Source organism: Podarcis bocagei (genome assembly GCF_964188305.1).
Source record: "Podarcis bocagei genome assembly, chromosome: Z".
NCBI lineage: Eukaryota > Metazoa > Chordata > Lepidosauria > Squamata > Lacertidae > Podarcis > Podarcis bocagei.
Window position 1 is genome coordinate 23,728,181 of NC_138140.1, and position 20,538 is coordinate 23,748,718.

At 42.7% G+C, this 20,538-nt stretch overlaps 1 protein-coding gene across 1 annotated transcript; it reads left to right on the plus strand.

Moving 5' to 3' along the window:
* The first annotated feature begins 289 nt into the window (after positions 1–289).
* RLIM (ring finger protein, LIM domain interacting) lies at positions 290–18,988 on the plus strand. The gene is made up of 4 exons (XM_081178761.1): positions 290–582; positions 11,389–11,580; positions 14,533–14,616; positions 16,731–18,988. The coding sequence occupies exons 2-4, from the start codon at positions 11,412–11,414 to the stop codon at positions 18,278–18,280; spliced, it is 1,803 nt and encodes a 600-aa protein (XP_081034887.1). The 5' UTR covers positions 290–582; positions 11,389–11,411; the 3' UTR covers positions 18,281–18,988.
* The last annotated feature ends 1,550 nt before the right edge of the window (positions 18,989–20,538 follow it).

The following is a 20,538-nucleotide window of genomic DNA, read 5'->3' on the forward strand; positions in this document are numbered from 1 at the left end:
CAATTCCTTAAAAATGAAGAAGAAGATTATAATTACGGAATCTCTCCCCCCCATTCCTCTTTAATTGGTTTGGCTCCTATTAAAAATGGACGCCCCAAAGACCAGCGAGTAGAAGTCCGCTCCCTCCCTTCCAGTTTTCCCGACTCTATGCTCCGTCCTTACACATCACGCTGAAGAGGCGCATGCGCTCGCTGGAGAGGATCTGAGGTGTGCTGAGGTAAAGGGCGGGGGAAGTGCGTCACTTCCTCTGTTGCGCGCGCCGTCGAAAGCCAACGGAGTCTACTCCTCCCCCCTCCCTCCCCCGCCGAAGCGCACCGTTTCCGGCCCCCAAGTTCCTTAGTAACAATGGAGAGTAAGATGGCCGCTTGAGTGAGCGACGGGAGAGGGAAGGGAGAAGAAGAAGGAGGAGGGGTCGGGGGTCGGGCGCCAGACGCTGCCGGAGCTTTAGCGACGACGACGAGGAGGAGAAAGAACAAGAAGGGGAGCGGGACGTGACGGACCTGAGCTTCAGGCCGCTGCGGGGCTGATCGCCGGACGGAGACCCCGGAAGGGCGGCGGACGAGCTGGAAGAGGAGGGAGGCGGTGAGTGACCGAGCCGAGCGGGCGCCCGGGCGGGCTCACCGGTCTGGCCGCGGAGAGCCGGCCAAGCCTGGCTCGACGACGGTGGTCTTTCCACAGCCGCACCGCTTCTCGCCGGAGCGGGCGGGGAACACGGCAGCCGGAGCCGTCTCGTTGGGGCTGGGTCGTGGGTAGGCTGTGAAGAGGGGGGCAGGGGCCCCTACCGGCCCCTTCAGCCGCCGCCTATTCACCCACCCGCGTGAGCTGCTCGATTTCTTTCAGGGGCCTGCCCAATATATCGCCCTGGCTGAGGTCCGCTGTCACCGGTGGGCCTTGCTGGCTCGCCCAGGGTGGAGGTTTTCCTTTAGGAACATAGGAACGTTGTCGTATACCGACTCCTAGAATTAGAGAGTTCGAAGTGGGCCACGAGGGCCATCTAGCCCAGTCCCCTGCAATGCAGGAATCTTTCAGCCAGCGTGGGGCTCAAACCCACGACCTCCGGATTAAGAGTCTCATGCTGTACTGACTTGAGCTAGTGATCCGGTCTTCGGTCCATGTAGCGCATTGCTGGCAGCACTGGCTGGCAGCAGCTCTTCGGGATTTTAGGTATGAGTAAAAATAAATGTGAATGACAGAAGCATGGCTATGAAGGTGCCTTGGTTAGAAATGAGGAAGATATATTTCATAATGTGCTTGCCTTGATGGGGGAGTAACTAGTTGTTTACTGAACTGTATTGTCTGCGCTGACTGGCAGCAGCTCCTAGGGGTCTCAGCCAGGCAGGAGTCCCTTGTCAGCCCTACCTAGACATGCTACACTCCCCCATGTACAAAAGGCATAATCAGTAGCCTGATCTTCCTTTTTAGGGAAGGGGGAATACAGTGAAAGACCCGTTGATTTTTTTTTGCTGCTGGGAAAGAAAGTGAGTTCTTAGGCTGGTAGCCCAACTTAAATATTTAGACAGTGCCCAACTTTAATATTTAGACAGTTTTAAGTAGGGAATCACTGAGGTTAGTTGCTATATCATTATACCTCCTCTTGTCATTGCTGTTCACTGAACCTCATAGTCCTGATGGGGAAATCCCACCCAGAATTAGTGCTTCATTGATGTTCTTACTCCCAGAAATCTGGTCCTCCTTTTTCTGTGCTAGAGATGTCTTAATTTCTCAATAATCTCTCTCGGGGGTAAATCTCAACATGCTTATTGAGTGATTCTGTCAGGAAGGGCAAAACACTACATTTGTTTTCACTTTCTGAGGTTTTATACTATAACCTAAATTATGGAGTACCTTTTACTGCCTTTGGCAGGTGATATTGTGGGGGGCTGGGGTGGATCAACAGAAACCACACAGCTTTTAAGATAGGAACAATTAAAACAAAATCCTTTGACTTTTAATTTGAGCTTTGTTTATCATAAAATTCAAGTCATTGTATCAGAATATTTGGATTTTCACTTATAATTATATTGATGAACTTCGGACAATCTTTACCTGATACTAACTGGAACTAAGTTAAAACTAGGGGTTAGATTACTTTATGATGTGCAGAGTGGGTCCATGAGAGTTATATTGTTAGCCTGAGGTGCCTTCTTTATTTGCCTTATCTACTGTGGTAGTTATGTTCGTGGTACAGGTAATGTAAAGAAGCTGTTCTTCTCCAAATGTTGGCATGGAGAAGAAAGTGCAACTGGCTTCAACTGATGATCAGAGCAGTATTAAAGTAAACAAGGGATATGGGTGGCGCTGTGGTCTAAACCACTGAGCATCTTGGGCTTGCCGACCAGAAGGTTGGTGGTTCAAATCTCTTTGATGGGGTGAGCTCCCGTAGCTCTGTCCCAGCTCCTGCCAACCTAGCAGTTCGAAAGCACGCCAGTGTGAGTAGATAAATAGGTACCGCTGTGGCGGGCAGGTAAACGGCGTTTCCATGCACTATGGTTTCCGTCACAGTGTTCCGTTGCCCCAGAAGTGGTTTAGTCACGCTGGCCACATAACCCAGAAAACTGTCTGTGGACAAACACTTGGCTCCCTTGGCCTGAAAGTGAGATGAGCGCCACAACCTCATAGTTGCCTTTGACTGGACTTAAGCATCCAGGGGTCCTTTACCTTTTTTTTAACCTTTAAAGTAAAATACTTCAGTTTTTAATAGTCAATATTAAAGTCCAATCCAAGTTTTTAGAAAGCTGTTATATGATGGCATCATTGTGCATTATACCTTACACAAGTAAATGAAGGCAAAAAAGTTGGTTCTTAGACCCTGCCCAAAACATCCTGCAATCTAAACTGGGGGAACAGACAACCAGGGAAGGCAGGAATAACACCTGTATTTGCACACATTTGCTCCTTAACATAACATTTATTCCATTTGGGGATGTGGAATAAAGGCTTGAGCTAAAAGCCTTCACAGCAATGGTGGGATTTAAAGAGGGAGAGAATTGACATTGTAGGTAGCTGTTGTGGGAGGAACCTTCAAGGACAAGGGGCAGGCAGACAGTGGGTAAAATTGTTGGAGGCGAGGAGACTTTCCAGTATCTTAAAAGTCAGGTACATAGGAAACTGCCTCATACTGAATGAGACCATTGGTACATCTAGTTCAGTATTATCTACCCTGACTGGCAGAAGCTGTCCAGGTTTTCAGGTATGGGTAAAAACAAATGGGAATGAAAGAGAATACTGTAAAGGTGTCTATGTATATTTGTTTGTCATGATAGGGGAGTAACCAGTTGTTTACTGACTAATAACTGTTAAGCTTTATTTCTCTCTAGAGGTGTCATTGTACCTCTGGTTACAAACTTAATTCATTCCGGAGGTCTGTTCTTATCCTGAAACTGTTCTTAACATGAGGAACCATTAGCGAAAGCGTGTCTCCTGCTGCACACGCACCTCCGAAGCGCGATTTCCGCTCGCATCTCGGAGCAAAGTTTGCATCCGGGAGCAACTACTTCTGGGTTAGCACATCTTGTAACCCGACGCATGTGCAACCAGAAGCGTTCGTATCCAGAGGTACCACTGTGCTGTGTCTCACTTCCTGCCAAGCTCAGAAAAAAATTAACGCCAAGAATGCCAGTGTTTAATTTGGAGCAGTTATAAAAAATCTGGGATATATTTGTGTGATTTGACTGTCCAGGTTAGAGAAGAATTGTCCTCTTATTTTGTGTATTGTGTGGTCAGAAAATGACATGCATGGGGTTTTTTTTTTTGCTGCTAGGGTCTTTCTTAAAATGTTTCCTGCTTAATATTTAATTTAAAAACTGCAAGTCTCAAAAACTTAACCTTGGTGGCAAATTTTACTAGTATGCTTGTATAAAGGAGGAGGAGGCTTACAGGAGTGGGTTGTTCCTTTCTAGGAACCCATATTGGAATACTTAACTGAAACTGATGCCTCTACATTCACAATTTATGTCTTATTATTTTGTAAGTGAACTACACATGGCCTTGCAAATTTTGTGTTTATCAGGATACCTTTACTAGACTGAGTGGATCAAAAACAATCCTAAATGGTAGATTTGTTATAGTGAGGCAGTGAGATTGTAATACTAATTATGTTGCCTAAAAGCACAATGGCTTGATCCTCTTGAAGTGGCCCTACATGTACAAGTGGGGAGGTGCCTGAAGGAGGCTCTGGAATGAGTTAAAACTGCTTTAAGCAAGTGAAGTGTACAACTGTCAGTTCTTCTCGCAGTTACTACTTGCTGTCTTTTCCCTGTCTAGCTTGTTTCTGCTCCTACGGTTTCTACTAAAAATGCAGTGTAGTTCTAGTGTTTTATATGCACTTTTTGTTGTTCCTGCAGGCTTTGAGTGGTTCCTGTAAATTCTGGGGTGAGGGGTTGCATCACTTGTAGCTCTGTGCTTAAGAGATAAGCAGGCCATCTCTCTCCCCGCCGCCCCAATTTTTCTTAACCACAGTGTAACATTAATCAGCTTCTGCAATCCAGTTTCAAACCCTGGTTAGCATTAATGATGTTTAGCAAAGGTACAAACATAACAGTAGACATTGATTAATGTAATGTGTGTACAGTCGTACCTCTGGTTACGCACTTAATTCATTCTGGAGGTCCATTCTTAACCTGAAACTGTTCTTAACCTGAAGCACCACTTTAGCTAATGGGGGCCTGCTGCTGCCGCGCCGCTGCTGCACGATTTCTGTTCTCATCCCGAAGTAAAGTTCTTAACCCGAGATAATATTTCTGGGTTAGCAGAGTCTGTAACCTGAAGTGTATGTAACCTGAAGTGTATGTAACCTGAGGTACCACTGTATTCAGTTGTTGACAAGGTTGTATTAAGAGGGTCTGATACTACATATAGTCTAGCATGATCTTACTTATGGAATGTTGCTCTTTGGGCATTCATTCTGATATAGTGTCTGAGTATTCATTGGCATTCATGTGGGGGTGACACATTTAGGATGGGCTTGGTTGCCACTGTTCCTTTCCAGAGGGTACTTGACCATTCTGGGAGTAAAATTGGTGGTGAGGGGGAAACAACAGGTCAGTGTCACTGTCACTTGAACCTAGTCTTCAGAGACCTTTGGGACTAGTGAGAATTGTAAGACCTCTGCTTTCCTGAAACATTTATAGTGGTGGAATTTTTCAGCCAGTCTTTGATAATGCTGTCTTTAATAGAATCCTGTACTTGGTTTCATATAAGCAGAATAAATGGCAAAACTATTTCTGCACTTCGTGTTATCACACTGTTGCCATTTGTTTTACATAATGCATTGTTTTGACATTTTAAATTCTTGAGGTTTAAAATTTTGGAAGTTTAATTTGTTTAAAATTTTGTATTTTTAATTGTTCTAAGACATTTTGAGTCCACCATGGTGAAAAGTAGGAAATGAATTTTTAAATAATTATGTTGGAGAGAAGGCCTTGTGATTTGGAGAGACTTAAATATTGTGCTTAAAGATCCTGTTTTGACCTTGCAGTTAGGTATTATAAAGCGGAAGTTCGTACTGCTTGTTCTGGACACTGCAACCTGTATTTCCAGGAATCGTGTGTCAAGTGTCACTCGACTTTCCCTTCTTGCTGAAAAAAAGTATTGAATTTTAAATTGCTTCTCAAATTCAAAGAAGTTGAATTTGACAATTTTTGTAGACATAATTAGGTCTATGATATCAGAAAATGTTTAGAATTCATGATGGTCAACGTATTGAATAGTATAAAATGCTTTATAAATATGGTAATATCAGAGAATTGTAGCATTGGAAGGGACCATGAGGATCATTTAGGCTAACCCCCTGCAGTGCAGGAATCTTTAACCCAATGTGGGGCTCAAACCCATGACCCCGAGACAGTGTTAGAAATTAGCCGGGTACAAGGTGCATTTTGCTACTGGTGTGGGCCCAATTGTGACCATGTGGAGATCTCTGGATGCCAGGATGGCAACTGACATCTCCATCTGGATAGCCTCTCCAGCTTTCTTAAGCAGGTAAGCAGAAGAACTTACTTATTGCATTTATATCCCACCTTTATTTCCAAGGTGGAATACATGGTTCACCCCCTCCTCAGTTAATCTCTGCAATCACCCTGTGAGGCAGGTTAAAAGGCTGTGCCTGGCCTAAGGTCACCCAGTGAGCTTCATGACTGAGTGGACATTTGAACCCTGGTCTCCCAGGTCCTAGTCCAGCATTCTAACACTACACCACACTGGCTTCCCAGAGCACTTCTGCTATGGGGCAGTGATATAAATTAAGTAGGTAAATCAATACAGGGAAAGCAAAATGTCACCTAGAGAAGGATCTGAAATATTTTCATTGAAGCTTGAATTTGTTTTATTCTGGATTGTTTTATTTGATGTTTTAATGTGTTGTAAACAGCTTTGATATATTTTTTTCTTCTGAGCTCCACCATTTGATAATAAATTGTGGGAGATAGGGACGATAGTGACAGGAACTTGGATAGTGTCAAGAATCCAATTAAGTGGAAGTGTTCCCTGCTCCTCTGGGAACACTTCCAAAGTTCTTGCTGGCCAGCAATGCTGTTCCATTAGTGTTGGTTCCATTGGTAGGTAAAATAAAAGCCTGTGGCACCTTAAAAACTAAGACGCTTATTATGGCACAAGCTTTGGTGGACTCTTCATTTCCATAGGTTTATAACCCAACTTAAAAAAACAAAAACTTCCCAACAAGATGCATCAGACACAGGTTACATGGGCCACACATGTATATAAAAATGGTAATTAAAACACATAAGTGTAAAAATGAGTACAGTGGTACCTCGGGTTAAGTACTTAATTCGTTCTGGAGGTCCATTCTTAACCTGAATACCACTTTAGCTAATGGGGCCGCTGTGCCGCCACTGCACAATTTCTGTTCTCATCCTGAAGCAAAGTTCTTAACCCGAAGTAATATTTCTGGGTTAGCGAGTCTGTAACCTGAAACGTATGTAACCTGAAGCGTATGTAACCCGAGGTACCACTGTAACAGTAAAATAAATATGAATATAGTGAATAGCCTGTGAATACATTAAAACAGAAACCTTGCCCTGTCAAACCTTAAAATTAAATACAGTGTCAGTAAAGTAGCACCATATATTTCAGCTGCCTAAATAAAATCAAGAAAAAGCCACAGACCCACATATAGGCTTGATAATGAAGCGCTTGTCTTATACCTGGATCAGGATCCACAAATGTGGAGCCATTGTTGAAAAAGCTCTTTCCCTTGTACACACACACCCCAGCCTGATTGCTCTCCCAGATGGGCATAGTTGGCTACAATCCACAGCTCTCTGCTCATCACTGTTGTAGGCAAGAGTTCTTCTGGGCTTCTGTGTGCTTCCAGAAGAGCCTTGGGGTGAAAAGCAAATTGATAGGTGTATTGACTGGTAGCTATAGTGTCACGATTCAGATTTTCACTTCATCCCTGGAAGCAAGTGGACTTTGTGCTTTGGCTCAAGCTCTTGTGACCATGATAATAGAATCATAGAACTGTAACGTTGGAAGGGACTCCAAGGGTCATCTAGTCCCACCCCCTGCAATGCAGGAATCTCAACTACAGCATCCATGAAAGATGGCCATCCAACCTGTGCCTATAAACCTCCAATAAAGAGAGTCCACCACCTTCCAAGGGAAAAATATTGATTGCACTCTTACTGCTTCTCAGTATTGCATGTTAGATATTCTGTAATAAATTAGTTTGTAGGGCAGTTGTGCCTCACTCTTCCATGTGAGTATGTGTAGGAAAGGAGATTTGGGCTCTATGAAGTTCACTCCTCAGATACCTTTAATCTCTTACTTACTCATTCTAAACCACAAGCTTGGAAAGAGCAACTTCCCTCATTATGTGGGATAAGAATGTTGTCCAGGTGACAAACAGGAGAATGGTTTTCAGTCACTGCTATGCCACCAATGACTTTCATAGGCATTTGTTTTCTTGTCATTTTTGTATTTACTTCTGGCTTGGTACAGAAATCCAGGATCTGCAGGTAACAGGCCATGCACCCCCTGTTTTGTGTGTGTGCGCGCGCTATACAAAAATCACAATGTGGGAAAAGCTATGAAGCCAGCCAATGCCTCTACATAACTCCATCCTTATCTCAGACATTGTGATATATCTGTATATCACGATGTTTAGCTGATGATATAGCACAATGTTGAAAAATAGATACTGCACACATATTGCACTTCGGTTTTACTTAAGGAGTTTGGTGGCACTTCTGATTGCCTGAAATAGAAGACCCATACCTTATTGATTTTTACAACTGATACGATGTTTCAGATAGAGACTTCTCACATCTGGACTAAAACTAGGGAAGATTAGATTCAAATCTTTACTCAACCATTATTCTCTTTAGGAGTCACTTAGCCAGTCAAATACACTCCCTCTGATCAACCTCACAGGGTTGTTGTGAGGGAACTATGTACATTACTATGAACTCTTTAGGGGAAGAATATATTGTTGTTGTTGTTGTTGCTGCTGCTGCTGCTGTTATTTTATTTTATTTTATTTTATTTTATTTTATTTTATTTTATTTTATTTTATTTTATTTTAATACTCACCCTTCACCCTAAGGTGTAAGGGCAGGTTACAACAATCTAAAATACATTATAAAGTAGAACAGGAAGGAACGCATACAAAGTAATTAAAGAAACCCTCACAGACTATGGAGAGTAACTTTAAATTAATCCATTTATTGATATACAAAGCTTAAAAAAATTAAATGAAACAAAACACATGTTACTTAAAAAATAGAATTGGATAAAATTAAATAAAATATTATATTTAAAGCATAAGGCAATTGGATATGTTTTGCATATGAATTAAGTATAATTGACAAAGCAATCAGTCAAAGTGATTTTATATCCTTTTATATCAATTAGCAATGGAACCAGGGGGCTGGACCTTTCCATTGAGTTTTTCCATTAATTTTATTGTTCCTGTGGGCAGACCCACATAAGATGTAGACAATGAATTACCACCGTCTATCCGGGAGGCAGAAAAATGGGCAACTAGGGCCGCTGCTGTATCAGCTATTCCTCATTCAGGGAACTTTGACACATATCTAGTGCTGGTTTGCCGAAACACGTTATACCTTAACTTTTTTGTTGGCACCATGGCTCCTTTTACAGCCACTCCAACCGATGCCAAGGTCTTCATGACCCTTATTGAAAGCAGCAAATATATACACAAAAGTCGACTCAAGCAGTTTCTTCAGCTGACAGTGTCATCCATTCTGATCCATCATGAGTGCTCTACAGTGTGCATAAAACATACCATAACTGCTGGGTGTGATGCATATGTAGGCCTAGCAGGACCCAGATTTCTAGCCTGTATAGGGGGAGTTTCACAAACAAGGGCTTGACACAGAGAATGATGACCTCTCCTGGGCCACAGACATAGAAGCTTCTGAGGGCAGAACTACCAAGATCTTACCAATCTTAACACATGAAAAAGTGTGTAGGGTTGTTTGGGGCCAGAGTTGTTTGGGGCTTTAAATGCTAACATGAACACCTTGAATTGGGTCCAAAAATGATCTGGCAACCAATACGGCTCTGTTGAGGCTGTGTTGAGATCTAAATGAAACCCCAGCCAGTAATCTAGCTTCTGCAGTTTGTTTGGACCAATGGAAGTTTCCAAGCTGTCTTCAAGGGCAACCCCTGCAGCAGAGCATTGCAGTAATCCAGTGTGGATTACAGTGGCCATGTTATTCCTTTCCCGAAATAACATGGGAAATAATAGGTGGTGGATGGGTCATAGCTGAGGCAATAATTTTGTTGTAAATATCTCATATGAAAAATTACATGGCATGTTTCAAAGAACTTTTATTTATGGTCACCTGATCTAGTAGTGATGGTAATGCCCTCAAGTTTGGGGTTTTGTTTTTGTTTTGTTTTGGGCGGTTAGGGGTGCTTTTAATCCTTTGCCCCAACTATGTCTCCAATTTGGATTGGTGGGCCATGCTAGAGCATTTTGCATTAGCGGGGGGGGGGACGTCTTCCCATTTGCATCAAATTTCTGGTGGTGGGGACAATAGCAGGGGGCAAAGGATTAAAGCCCCAGCCCCCATGTTATGCTCATGATCCCCTTTAGACCCCTGCTCCAATTTATGGAGAAGAAAACAAACGTACATCCTGCACTTCAGGGCACAGATTTGGAGCTAACAATTGTCTATTTTGGCCCTTATTTTATTATGTATTATTCTGCGTCCTTTATTTTGAACCTGATTCCCCCCCCCCCCCAGTGTGTGCATGTTTCACATTTAGCAGACTGCTAGCAGCTGTAGTTTGAAGAAGTGATTGGATATTTGGTTGCAGGATATATTAAAACACTCTTTCCACTAAGCAGTCTGCTTGCAGAAACCACATATAAGCCCTCAAACATCTTTTCAGTTATGAGGTGCTAATTTTGTGGTTGTTTTTGAATATATAAATTGATGGGAGCTAAGTGACCTAGCTGGTGGAGAATTGTGATGGTTTTCTGGTACTTCTCTCAAAAGTTATTCACTTAGGCTTGGATGACAATGCTGTGTGGCATATCAAGTGATTTCTGGTTGGCAGCATGGTCCTCTGGTCATAGTAGACAATGGAAAGCCCTCCGCTTATGGCCCCTGACTAATGGAATAGATTACTGCAGTTAAAACTAAAAACTAAATATGTTTGTATCTTTACAAATCATGCAGATCTTCCTTTGCATATTTTTTCACTGTTCTGCATGGTATTCTCTTTTATTTATGATGCCAAAGCACGTAACAAAAAGTAAGAATGTACACCATTTTTTTAAAAAAATATATATTAAAATTTATTATAGCCAGCAGCAAAATGTAGGCTAAAATTGTATAAATAGGAAGAGAAAAGAGCAATAAAATTGGTAGCCACATGTTAAAATGCTTGGAGAATAAAATGGTCTGAATGTTTCCCTTGGGATCTTTTTCGACAGCCTTCAGCAACATTTGCCCCCCCCCCCCATTTTACACTGCCTTCCCAAAGCTGGTAAGTGAAGTGCTGGGCTTTGGAAAGGAGGCCTGAGGGCTTAAGAGTCCTCCTGCCTCTTTCCCAAACCCTCACTAGCGGAGATTGGGGTGTGTGTCAAATTTTGGCTCCCCCCCACAGCAAGACAGTGTGTGGCCTGCAGGTTTCTGTGTCAGGAAGTGTGCTTACAGCCCACTTGGTATGAGCCCATTTGGTATCTAGACCTGGGCTAGATAATTAGGATTGGGTTTTTTAAAAAGAGCCTGAAATACTTAAGAAACAAAACCATTATTTAATCATTATTTCAGTCTGTTATTTTTTAATGTTTCTGTAAAATTATGTTGCACCCACAGATTAAAACTTAACTCTTCTGGTATATAGGGCCAGGATTATATGGTTCTCCAAACAAATTGACTGTTTCCTTTTTTGTAGACATTTTCCCTACTTTGATCAACATGGAAAGCTCAGATTCTAATAATAAAGGAAGTGTCGCTCAGTCTGAAGCACAGCGTCGGAGTCAGCTGGACCGCCTGGATCGGGAAGAAGCTTTCTATCACTTCGTGAATAATCTGAGTGAAGAAGACTACAGGCTAATGAGGGATAACAATTTGCTAGGCACCCCTGGTATGTTACTTCATGTGCTGGATGCAATTAAAATCCTTTTCAGGTGTGGAAATTCTGCCACTGAGATGTGATCAAAATTTACTAGCTCTTAACTCAGAAACAAGGGTTGAAAATAATTGCTTATGTCAAAATTGATTACACATGGTATTCTGAAGGACTCTTGCTTTCAACATGTAAGGCATATTGTGTTCTCCAGGAACTAGTGCTGGCCCTGCTAGTCAGCTGTCTTGGTGGCATTTGACCATGATATCATTCAAAGAAGCAATGCACAATGAAGCGAAAAAGCACTACTGTGCAGGTATCCGCTTCACTTTACTAAAGGATTGAAGGCAGCTCCTCCCCCCCCCCCACTCCCCCAGCCCTGCTGCAGATGAGAAGTAAACCTAGTTAGTGGCAGAGCAGAGATGCTACTTCTGACCACCTGTTACAACTGCAGTCCTCTCCAGACAGTTTTCTATGGCAAAAATCACTGCCTTCAACTGCCCATGTCTCCCATCCTTGTGTGGGCTTGGGGTGCTTCAAATTTTTTTGACAGACTGATGGTCAACCAAAAATGTTTTGATCCATCAATTCCTGACCCTACCAGCTACCTTCTACTATTCTTTTCTTTTCTTTTTTCTTGATGAGCATGCATTGCTTAGCTTTTTTCTTTCCCATAAGCTGACGTTTTAAAAATCAGTGCTGATTTGGATTGTTAGCTTGTGTACACAAGTGCAACGCATGTCCATTCTTTCACTCTTGACATTTTTCCAGCTGTTTATATTTCTTACAAATCCACGTCACCACTCAGGTTTGTTGTGGCTATTTAGCATTTGGCAAAAACAGTTCTAGTATCCCCCCCGCCCCCCAGTCCTGTCTTAGAAACATTTTTTTGCCCTCAGCATTTGTATTTTTTGAACTTGGTCACCCTTTCTATTGTTTTACTTGTGGTATATTCATTAGAATAAATGTCTCCCCCCTCTTATGATTGCCTGTTCTCACCACTTGGTTATAAAAACAACTTTGCTGATTCCTATCGCCCCTATTATGGCCTGTATTATACAACACTCCCTCCTGCTTCCATTTATTTAATTGTCTGTTCAGACAATATACTTTCAAACAGGTATTTCAGAGCGTTGCAGGTCACTCCTCACTACTTCTTTTTGCACACCTTTGTGAGTCTTGGACTAAATGTGATTGGTGACTGAACTTAAATTGAATATCATTTCCCTTTTCTTATGTTGTTCCCTTTGGAGGTGTTTTGTAAATTCCTTCGTTCTCTTTTCTTTCAGTCCCCCCCCCCCCAACCCAGTTTATGTTGCTCGTTTTTGCTTTCCCAATCTCTGGCATGCTGAGATTTATATTATGTCAGACCTAGGAGCATCTGAGCCAGTAGTTTTCTTTTCCTCCTTGCCATCTTACTACATACCAGCCACATTGTCTTATAATTCTAAAGTGTGGTTAGCACTGCACAGGTGAACTGCCTCCCTCCTCCTGTATTGTTGGGAGTAGAACTTCTGTGGAGATTTTTTTCACTTTATAAGAATATCGCCATATGTCCTGTAAAGAACCATTCCAGCGTAACAGGCCATCTTCATAACCCTTGTTTTGAAGCTGTCATGTTTCAGAACTTACTACAATTTGTTGTAAGCTGGAATTCCTTGTTTGTATGATCCAACAAGCCAACATTCTTCACAAAGTGAAACTAGTCTCTGCAGAAGCCCTCCTTCAGGTGGTGTGGGAAGGGGAGCCCACAAGTCTCATGCTTTGTTCAGCCTTCCTGTAGCTCTTTGACGTAGCACTAAACCATAGTTTAATCTGAAGTTTACCATAGTTTCTATATGAAGTTAGCTATTCAGTGTAGAATAGAATGCTTGCTTTTGTTCTTACTACTATGCCTGACTTTTATTGAGTTGGATATTTCTCTTTTCACTTCTCATTTGCTTATGGGTGCACTGTTTTTTTTCTGAGTCAAAACAGACATCTCTCAATTCATGTTTTATTTACTGTTCTTCAGGTATACAACCTTACAAAGTAGTTGTACAAAATTTTGATATGCTGTAGTTAAAATAATACAACAGAATTGAGATACATACAACAGATGGCGATGGTCAGAAGAGCATTTTAAAAGCCAGATAAAACCCATCAGTTGTAAATGATGGTCTTCACCTGGTGCTGAAATATATCAGAACCAGCTGCGCTACCTGGCAAGGGTGGGTGAGGGTCAGTTTTGCAGACATCTCTCTCCCTTAGCATCCAGCCTGTCTACTCATGGGGTGCTTGCTTTCCTAAGAGGGAGTGATGGAACAAGCATTTTGTTCATGTTCTTAGTTGAGCACAGCTACGTCCTTAAAGCCACAGTCTCAGCAAGTCTTTCCTCATGGCTTTGCAGGCATACCTGATTTTTATACTATTAACTCATGTGAGCAAAGAGTGCTTTCAAATAAGGAATCCTTGGATGTGAAAATTGATCTGTAGTGTGTGCTACCTCTCATCTTTCAATCCTTGCACAATCCTCACACAAACTATTTAGCAGTAGTTTAGGAATTGAACTGTCAAGCAAATACCATACAGGCTACATACCTGCCTAGTGGGCACTTCCCAGATCCTAAATAATCTGGATCCAGTAAGATGCACAGCCCTGGAAGTCACAGGTCTCTCTTTAAATATACCTGACCTTTGTGCCAAAGAAAATAAACTCTTTCAACAGAAGGCCTATCTTGGAGAGCTGCCTCCATGTGACCTGACTTCTTATACCTCTTTAAACAAGTGGCATTTCTGATAGCTTACTGTTTCTTGGTCTGTGCCATTCCCCCCCTCCACCCACCCCCCACTTTTCTCTAATCTTTCGCTTGGGAGCCTCCCAGGATAATGATAATTTGGAAAGTTGTTACCTGTGTTTATCAGATTCTTCAGAATTTTAAATAAAAATCATGGTTTATCTGGAACACCTCTTGAAAACTATTTCCGCAGGTGAAATTACTGAAGAAGAGTTGCTGAGAAGGCTGCAGCAAATTAAGGAAGGCCCACCCCAGCAGAACATGGAAGACAATAGAGGTATGTAATATTCATTGAGAGCAGCAAAAAGAAACCTCTAGCCCTGGGTTGCCTTGAATGATGGTCAGGGGTGCCGCAAGCAACGCTGGGCTCTGTCCCTCTTTTCTTCCCTCCCTTCCTCTGATGCCCTATCACATCTCTGCCTCCCAAAGGCTTGCACAGATGTTTGTTGCAGCAGCTCTGGCTTCAAGCTGCCCAGGTGAATGGTGCCTCTGGTGCTGGCCAGGGGGTACTTCCCAGGCCCCTGTGGAGCAGTGTGAGGAGGCACTTCTCTTTGGGGCAAGGGAGGCAGCTCAGAGGTCAGGGGCAGCAGCTGCAGCTGCCCAAAGGACTGCCGAGGACAGGAGGATGAGGGAACACTCCGCAAGGGAGGGGTGAGGGGCTGCTGGTTCTGCAGGCAAAGGGTGACATAACTGAACTCCTGAGCCCCACAGGGGTTCTGCAGAAATAATGTAGTTGGTCAAGGGAACCATGGACCCAAAAAGGTTGAAAACCTCTGCTCTAGCCTGTGGGCCCATCAGACCACTTTCTCATTTGGCCAATAAGTTCTGGCCAGGCCACGCCCACCTGACACTGAATTTGGGTTTTGCAAAAATCACCAATCAGCTGGTCATCCAAACCCTGCAGTTTGCAAGTGGTGCAGTGTTCATTTGCACTTGCAAAGCACTGTGCATTGGCCCATGTGGTTTGATTTCAAGAAAACAAGCCACCTGACAGCATCAGCTGAGGTAAAACATCTTACATTAGGAATTGTGTTAGAAATTGGAGGAATAGAAATTCTGAAGCCAGGGATGTGCAACATGTCAAATAAAACAAATTCTATCATTGTACTCCTGGGATTGCACTTAGTCCCGCCATTGGCTGCTTTATTGTGGCATGTTTTTTAAAAAAATAGATCTGTTTGTTTGTTCACATCCCTGTAAACAGCATTTTATTGACTTTTACCTTCTGTCAGACTGAGGCTACTTGTTCTTTCTCCTCTCATGCGACTTCATACCTGGGAAGTAGCCTGTAAGCCTCAACATTTTATTGTTGATGTCATTATTATTAAATCCCTGAGATGTTTTATAAGAAGCAATTAATCATAAATGGAATGAAAGTACAAAGCATGCTGACTAGGAGCTAAGTCTTGTTGAAAGAAGTAATGATTCAAACATGATTTTTCCAAGCAACGAACATGTCTAATATATTTTCTGAGCTAGCTTCTGCACTGGCATGCTTAACATTGAACATACAGTGGCTGCAGGCCTGGTTTAAATAAGATTCTTAGCTTATGCATGGATGATAACCTACCTGGTGTTGCACTGAAACCAGGCCAGGCCTTAGTAGGAAAGCTTTTAAGTAAGTGTGCATAGGATCCTGCTGCAGGTGTTTCATCTTAAGAGGTGGTGCACAGATTGGATCTGCTGCCTCTGCCATGGTTAAAAGTACAGGTGGTGACCATTTTAGGTGCATCCAATTGCTGAAAGATTGCCAGTGCCCAGGTTCATTTGGACCCAGAATGAGGCAGAGTGAGGGTGGGGAACTAATTGTCTTTTTTAAAAAATCCAACCACTCCTGCATGTTCGCTCCTATGATTCTGCGCGCTAAATGTCTTGTGACTTCCACAAGACTCCAAAATGGTGTCATTATTATTATTTTGTTAATGCTTACACTTTCTCCATGTCCATTTTGGCATGCTGCTCCTGAGAGTTGACTAATGGGCCAGTGTGGCCCTCAGCCCAAAAGAAATTAACCATCACTGCTTTCAAGTACCACAATACCTTTTCATATTGCTTAGCCCTTACAAAACTGATACCTTAATGACTGCCTGACAAGGTTTCTGTTGCTGAATAGACATTTGAATCTCATGCACCCTGGATTGAGTTAACCTGTCTTAATGATTTTTACTGCAGCTTTGCTGTTCTTATCAACTTAGTGAGACACAACGAGCTTACAGGGTCTCTTAGAGTGCATTTATAATTACCATTATGGTTCCTACAGTAAATGCATGCATGTGAAAGTATCGTGGCTCAGACTTGTTTTCAAAACCCTAACTCATAGCAATGTTGGGAAAGTGTTTAGCCCAGAGTTTCTCCAGTTTCCTAACTCTGGCAGTTGCTCTTGTCTTGCAGGTGCAGAGTCCGCAGAAGATGTATCTAATGGCGATTCCATAATAGATTGGCTTAACTCAGTTCGACAGACTGGGAATACAACACGAAGTGGGCAAAGAGGAAACCAGTCTTGGAGGGCAGTGAGCCGGACTAACCCAAACAGTGGGGATTTCAGATTCAGCTTAGAAATAAACGTCAATCGTAATAATGGTAACCCAAATCCTGAAACTGAGGGTGAGCCATCTGTGGAACCGCCCAGCAGAGAAGAAGTGGAAAATAACCAAAGTGATGCTGAGACTCCAAGATTTGAGACTCCTCCTGTTGTAGGGCAGCCTGGACCAGAAATTAGTCCCCCTGAAGTGATAAATGAAGCAGTTGCTCCTCACAGAGGCCTGAGGAGATCAAGAAGCCGAAGTCCAGAACAGAGGAGGACACGAGCTAGGACTGATAGAAGTAGGTCACCCCTTAATCCAATGAATGAATCTTCACGTCGGGTGCATCATAATATATCTTCTCAGACACCTGACCTTCCCCCAGTAAGTGAAGCTGAAGGGAGCTCTAGAACAAGACAGCATATGGTAATAAGGCAGCATACAACTACATCTGAGATGCCCAGTGAAAATACAGTGCTATTTTCAACTCCTGAAGCAAGACCCTCTCCTCAAGCAACAGCTCCTCCAGAAACAAATGGCAGTGCAGAGTCTGCAGCCCCTGGACAGAGGCCTCCAACTATTGTCCTTGACTTACAAGTGAGACGAGTCCGTCCAGGAGAATACAGGCAGAGAGACAGTATAGCCAACCGAACCCGATCAAGATCCCAGACCCCAAACAATACTGTGACATATGAAAGTGAGCGTGGAGGTTTTAGACGCACATTTTCACGCTCAGAAAGGGCAGGAGTGAGAACTTACGTCAGTACCATTAGGATTCCTATCCGTAGAATTTTGAATACAGGCCTGAGCGAGACGACGTCTGTTGCCATTCAAACCATGTTAAGGCAGATAATGACTGGCTTTGGTGAGCTCAGTTACTTCATGTACAGTGATAGCGATGCAGAGCCTGGTGGCCCAGCACCAACCCCAAATGTAGAAATGGCAGAACCGCAGGGTGGAGGTGCCAGTGGAAATAGTAGTGGTTCAAGTCATGAAGGTCCTGATCCTTCTGCACCAGGAGAGGCATATGAAGGCAATAATGAAGGGGCATCCACAGCTAGTGCTAGGCGAGAAGGACGGAATGCCAGGGGTTCTGTTACTTTTGAAGAAAGTGGCTCACTCCCATTTCTGAGCCTGGCTCAGTTTTTTCTGCTTAATGAAGAAGACGATGACCAACCCAGAGGCCTCACCAAGGAGCAAATTGACAACCTAGCCATGAGAAATTTTGGTGAAAGTGATGCTCTGAAAACCTGTAGTGTCTGTATTACAGAATACACAGAGGGGAACAAACTGAGGAAGCTCCCATGCTCTCATGAGTACCATGTGCACTGCATAGATCGCTGGCTGTCAGAAAACTCTACCTGCCCAATTTGCCGCCGAGCAGTCTTGGCTTCTGCTAACCGAGAGAGTGTTGTCTAAGCAAGGTGTGAACTTTGAGCTGAGTGCACAAGATGAGCTAGCAGTGGGCAAAGAAGCCACCTTTCTGTGGCCACTTTTTGTGTGGTAGGTATAAATGTAAAACAATCCTCCCGAAATGATTTATTTTTTTAAAACAACCCTCACTAGTGGGAACCTTCTTGATTAAGGTCCTGAAAATGATACTGGGTTTGTGTCATCAGTTAAAACAAGTGAGCAAAAAACAACAACCACCACTACATTTGCCCAAAGACACTTGCCTGCTGTGTTCTCAGTTTATTCCAGCACAAACAAGGTTCACATCTTTCCTCTCCCATCCCAGTGAGTGGTGAATGCTGAAGATCCCAACATTCTGCTCTTCCCTGTGAAGAATATGACAGGAATCATTCAGCTACATATACAGCTCATGTTTCACTGTGGATTAAAACAAAAACTGAACAATAAAATTGCACCCCTGAATATGATTTAGTTCCCTCCTTGTATAGGGTATTGAACATGGCAATGTAAATAACACTAATATTAGCCCTCTCCCACTGTACAGCTGTTTTTAGCCCAACACTATGGTATGCCATAGAATGAGCTGGTAGTTTTAATGGGGATATTTATCTTGCTGTGGAAATATGTTAATTGCTTATGCCTGTTATAAATGAACACACTTTTGTTTTTAAAAATGTAAAGCTTTTTGTATAGATCAATAAAGTTTTAATTGCACTGCTGTACTAATGCCTTTGGAATGAAAACCATTATGGTTAGAAATAATGCATTGGTGTGACTCTCCCCTGCAGAGTGAGCAAGATAGCAAAGAGCTGCCCCCGTCAGTATTAAAGTCACAGCATGACACCCAAAACAGCCCAACAGATAGAAATGGGGTGTTCATAGTTCACTGCTTGGGTGTAGGGGTACCACTGAAAAGACACAAATTGAAAAACTTGGTGCTACAGGGACCTCTTCCTAAAATACAGATCTCTTTGATGCCCCAACCCTGCAAAACAGTAATTGATTACATCGGGGTGGCTAACCTTTAACCCTCCATAGGTTGTTGGATGCCTAGTTCTCATCATTCCCAATCTTCATGGCCCATAGTTGGGGAGGATGGGAATTGTGGTCTAAGCAACAACTGGAGAACCAAATGTTTTACATTACTGGCAGCTTTGTAATAAGTTTGCCTCTCCCCCAGATCATGTATTACAGGCATATGTATACAATGTGTTTTCTGCGGGCAAAGTACTTTTATTGCTCTGCCTGTTCTTTGGGAACCTACAGCTTTCAGCATAAAACCCTCAAGTAGTGGCTTGTGTATTTTTCTAAATAACAGTTAAATTGAATGGTACCACTTCTTCCTTCCTTTGAGGTGGAAGAGAAACTAACAGTGTATCTGTTCAATTTTTAAAATTACAGAGTGAGTGGTTTTATCAAGCTTAGAATCCTGTGAATTTATCAATACATAAAACTGTTAAGGCAGTTAATTTAGAAATTCCTTTATAAATCAAATAATTCTCTGTCCCTGCCCCATACATACTAAGAGTCAAGTTTTACTGAGCAAAACAGCACTGTATGTTGCTTTTGCTTACAGACTCTTGATATTTGCATAATCTTGGATATATAAAAGGTAAGTTTTCAGTTGGCTTTATACAGGCAAAAACAGTCTTGCTACTTTAATAAAACATTTTCAGCTAGAGAAGGATTTCATAGCACCTCTTCTCCCTCTCCTTTGCTGCCTGAAGTAGATTATATATAAGTACAAAATTTTATGTGCAAGGTTGTTCCTCTACCACAGAATATTCATACCTTTCAACTTAGAGCAGCTTTCAAATAAAAAATGCAGATAGAGGTACTCTTCTAATCTTGTTGGGACATGCATTCATTTTTTTCAAACATTAAAAGTGATTAATGGAGGAAAACTTGTTTGTATTTTCATTGAGAAATGCAGTGAAGCCCACATTAAAAGCTTTGTTGCAGATGTGCTCTTGACCTTTGCTTTAAAAAGGTAAAGGGACCCCTGACCATTAGGTCCAGTCGTGACCAACTCTGGGGGTTGCGGCGCTCATCTCGCTTTATTGGCCGAGGGAGTTGGTGTACATGACTAATCCGCTTTTGGCGAACACTGTTTACCTTCCTGCCGGAGCGGTACCTATTTATCTACTTGCACTTTAATGTGCTTTTGAACTGCTAGGTTGGCAGGAGCAGGGACCGAGCAACGGGAGCTCACCCCGTCGTGGGGATTTGAACCGCCGACCTTCTGATCGGCAAGTCCTAGGCTT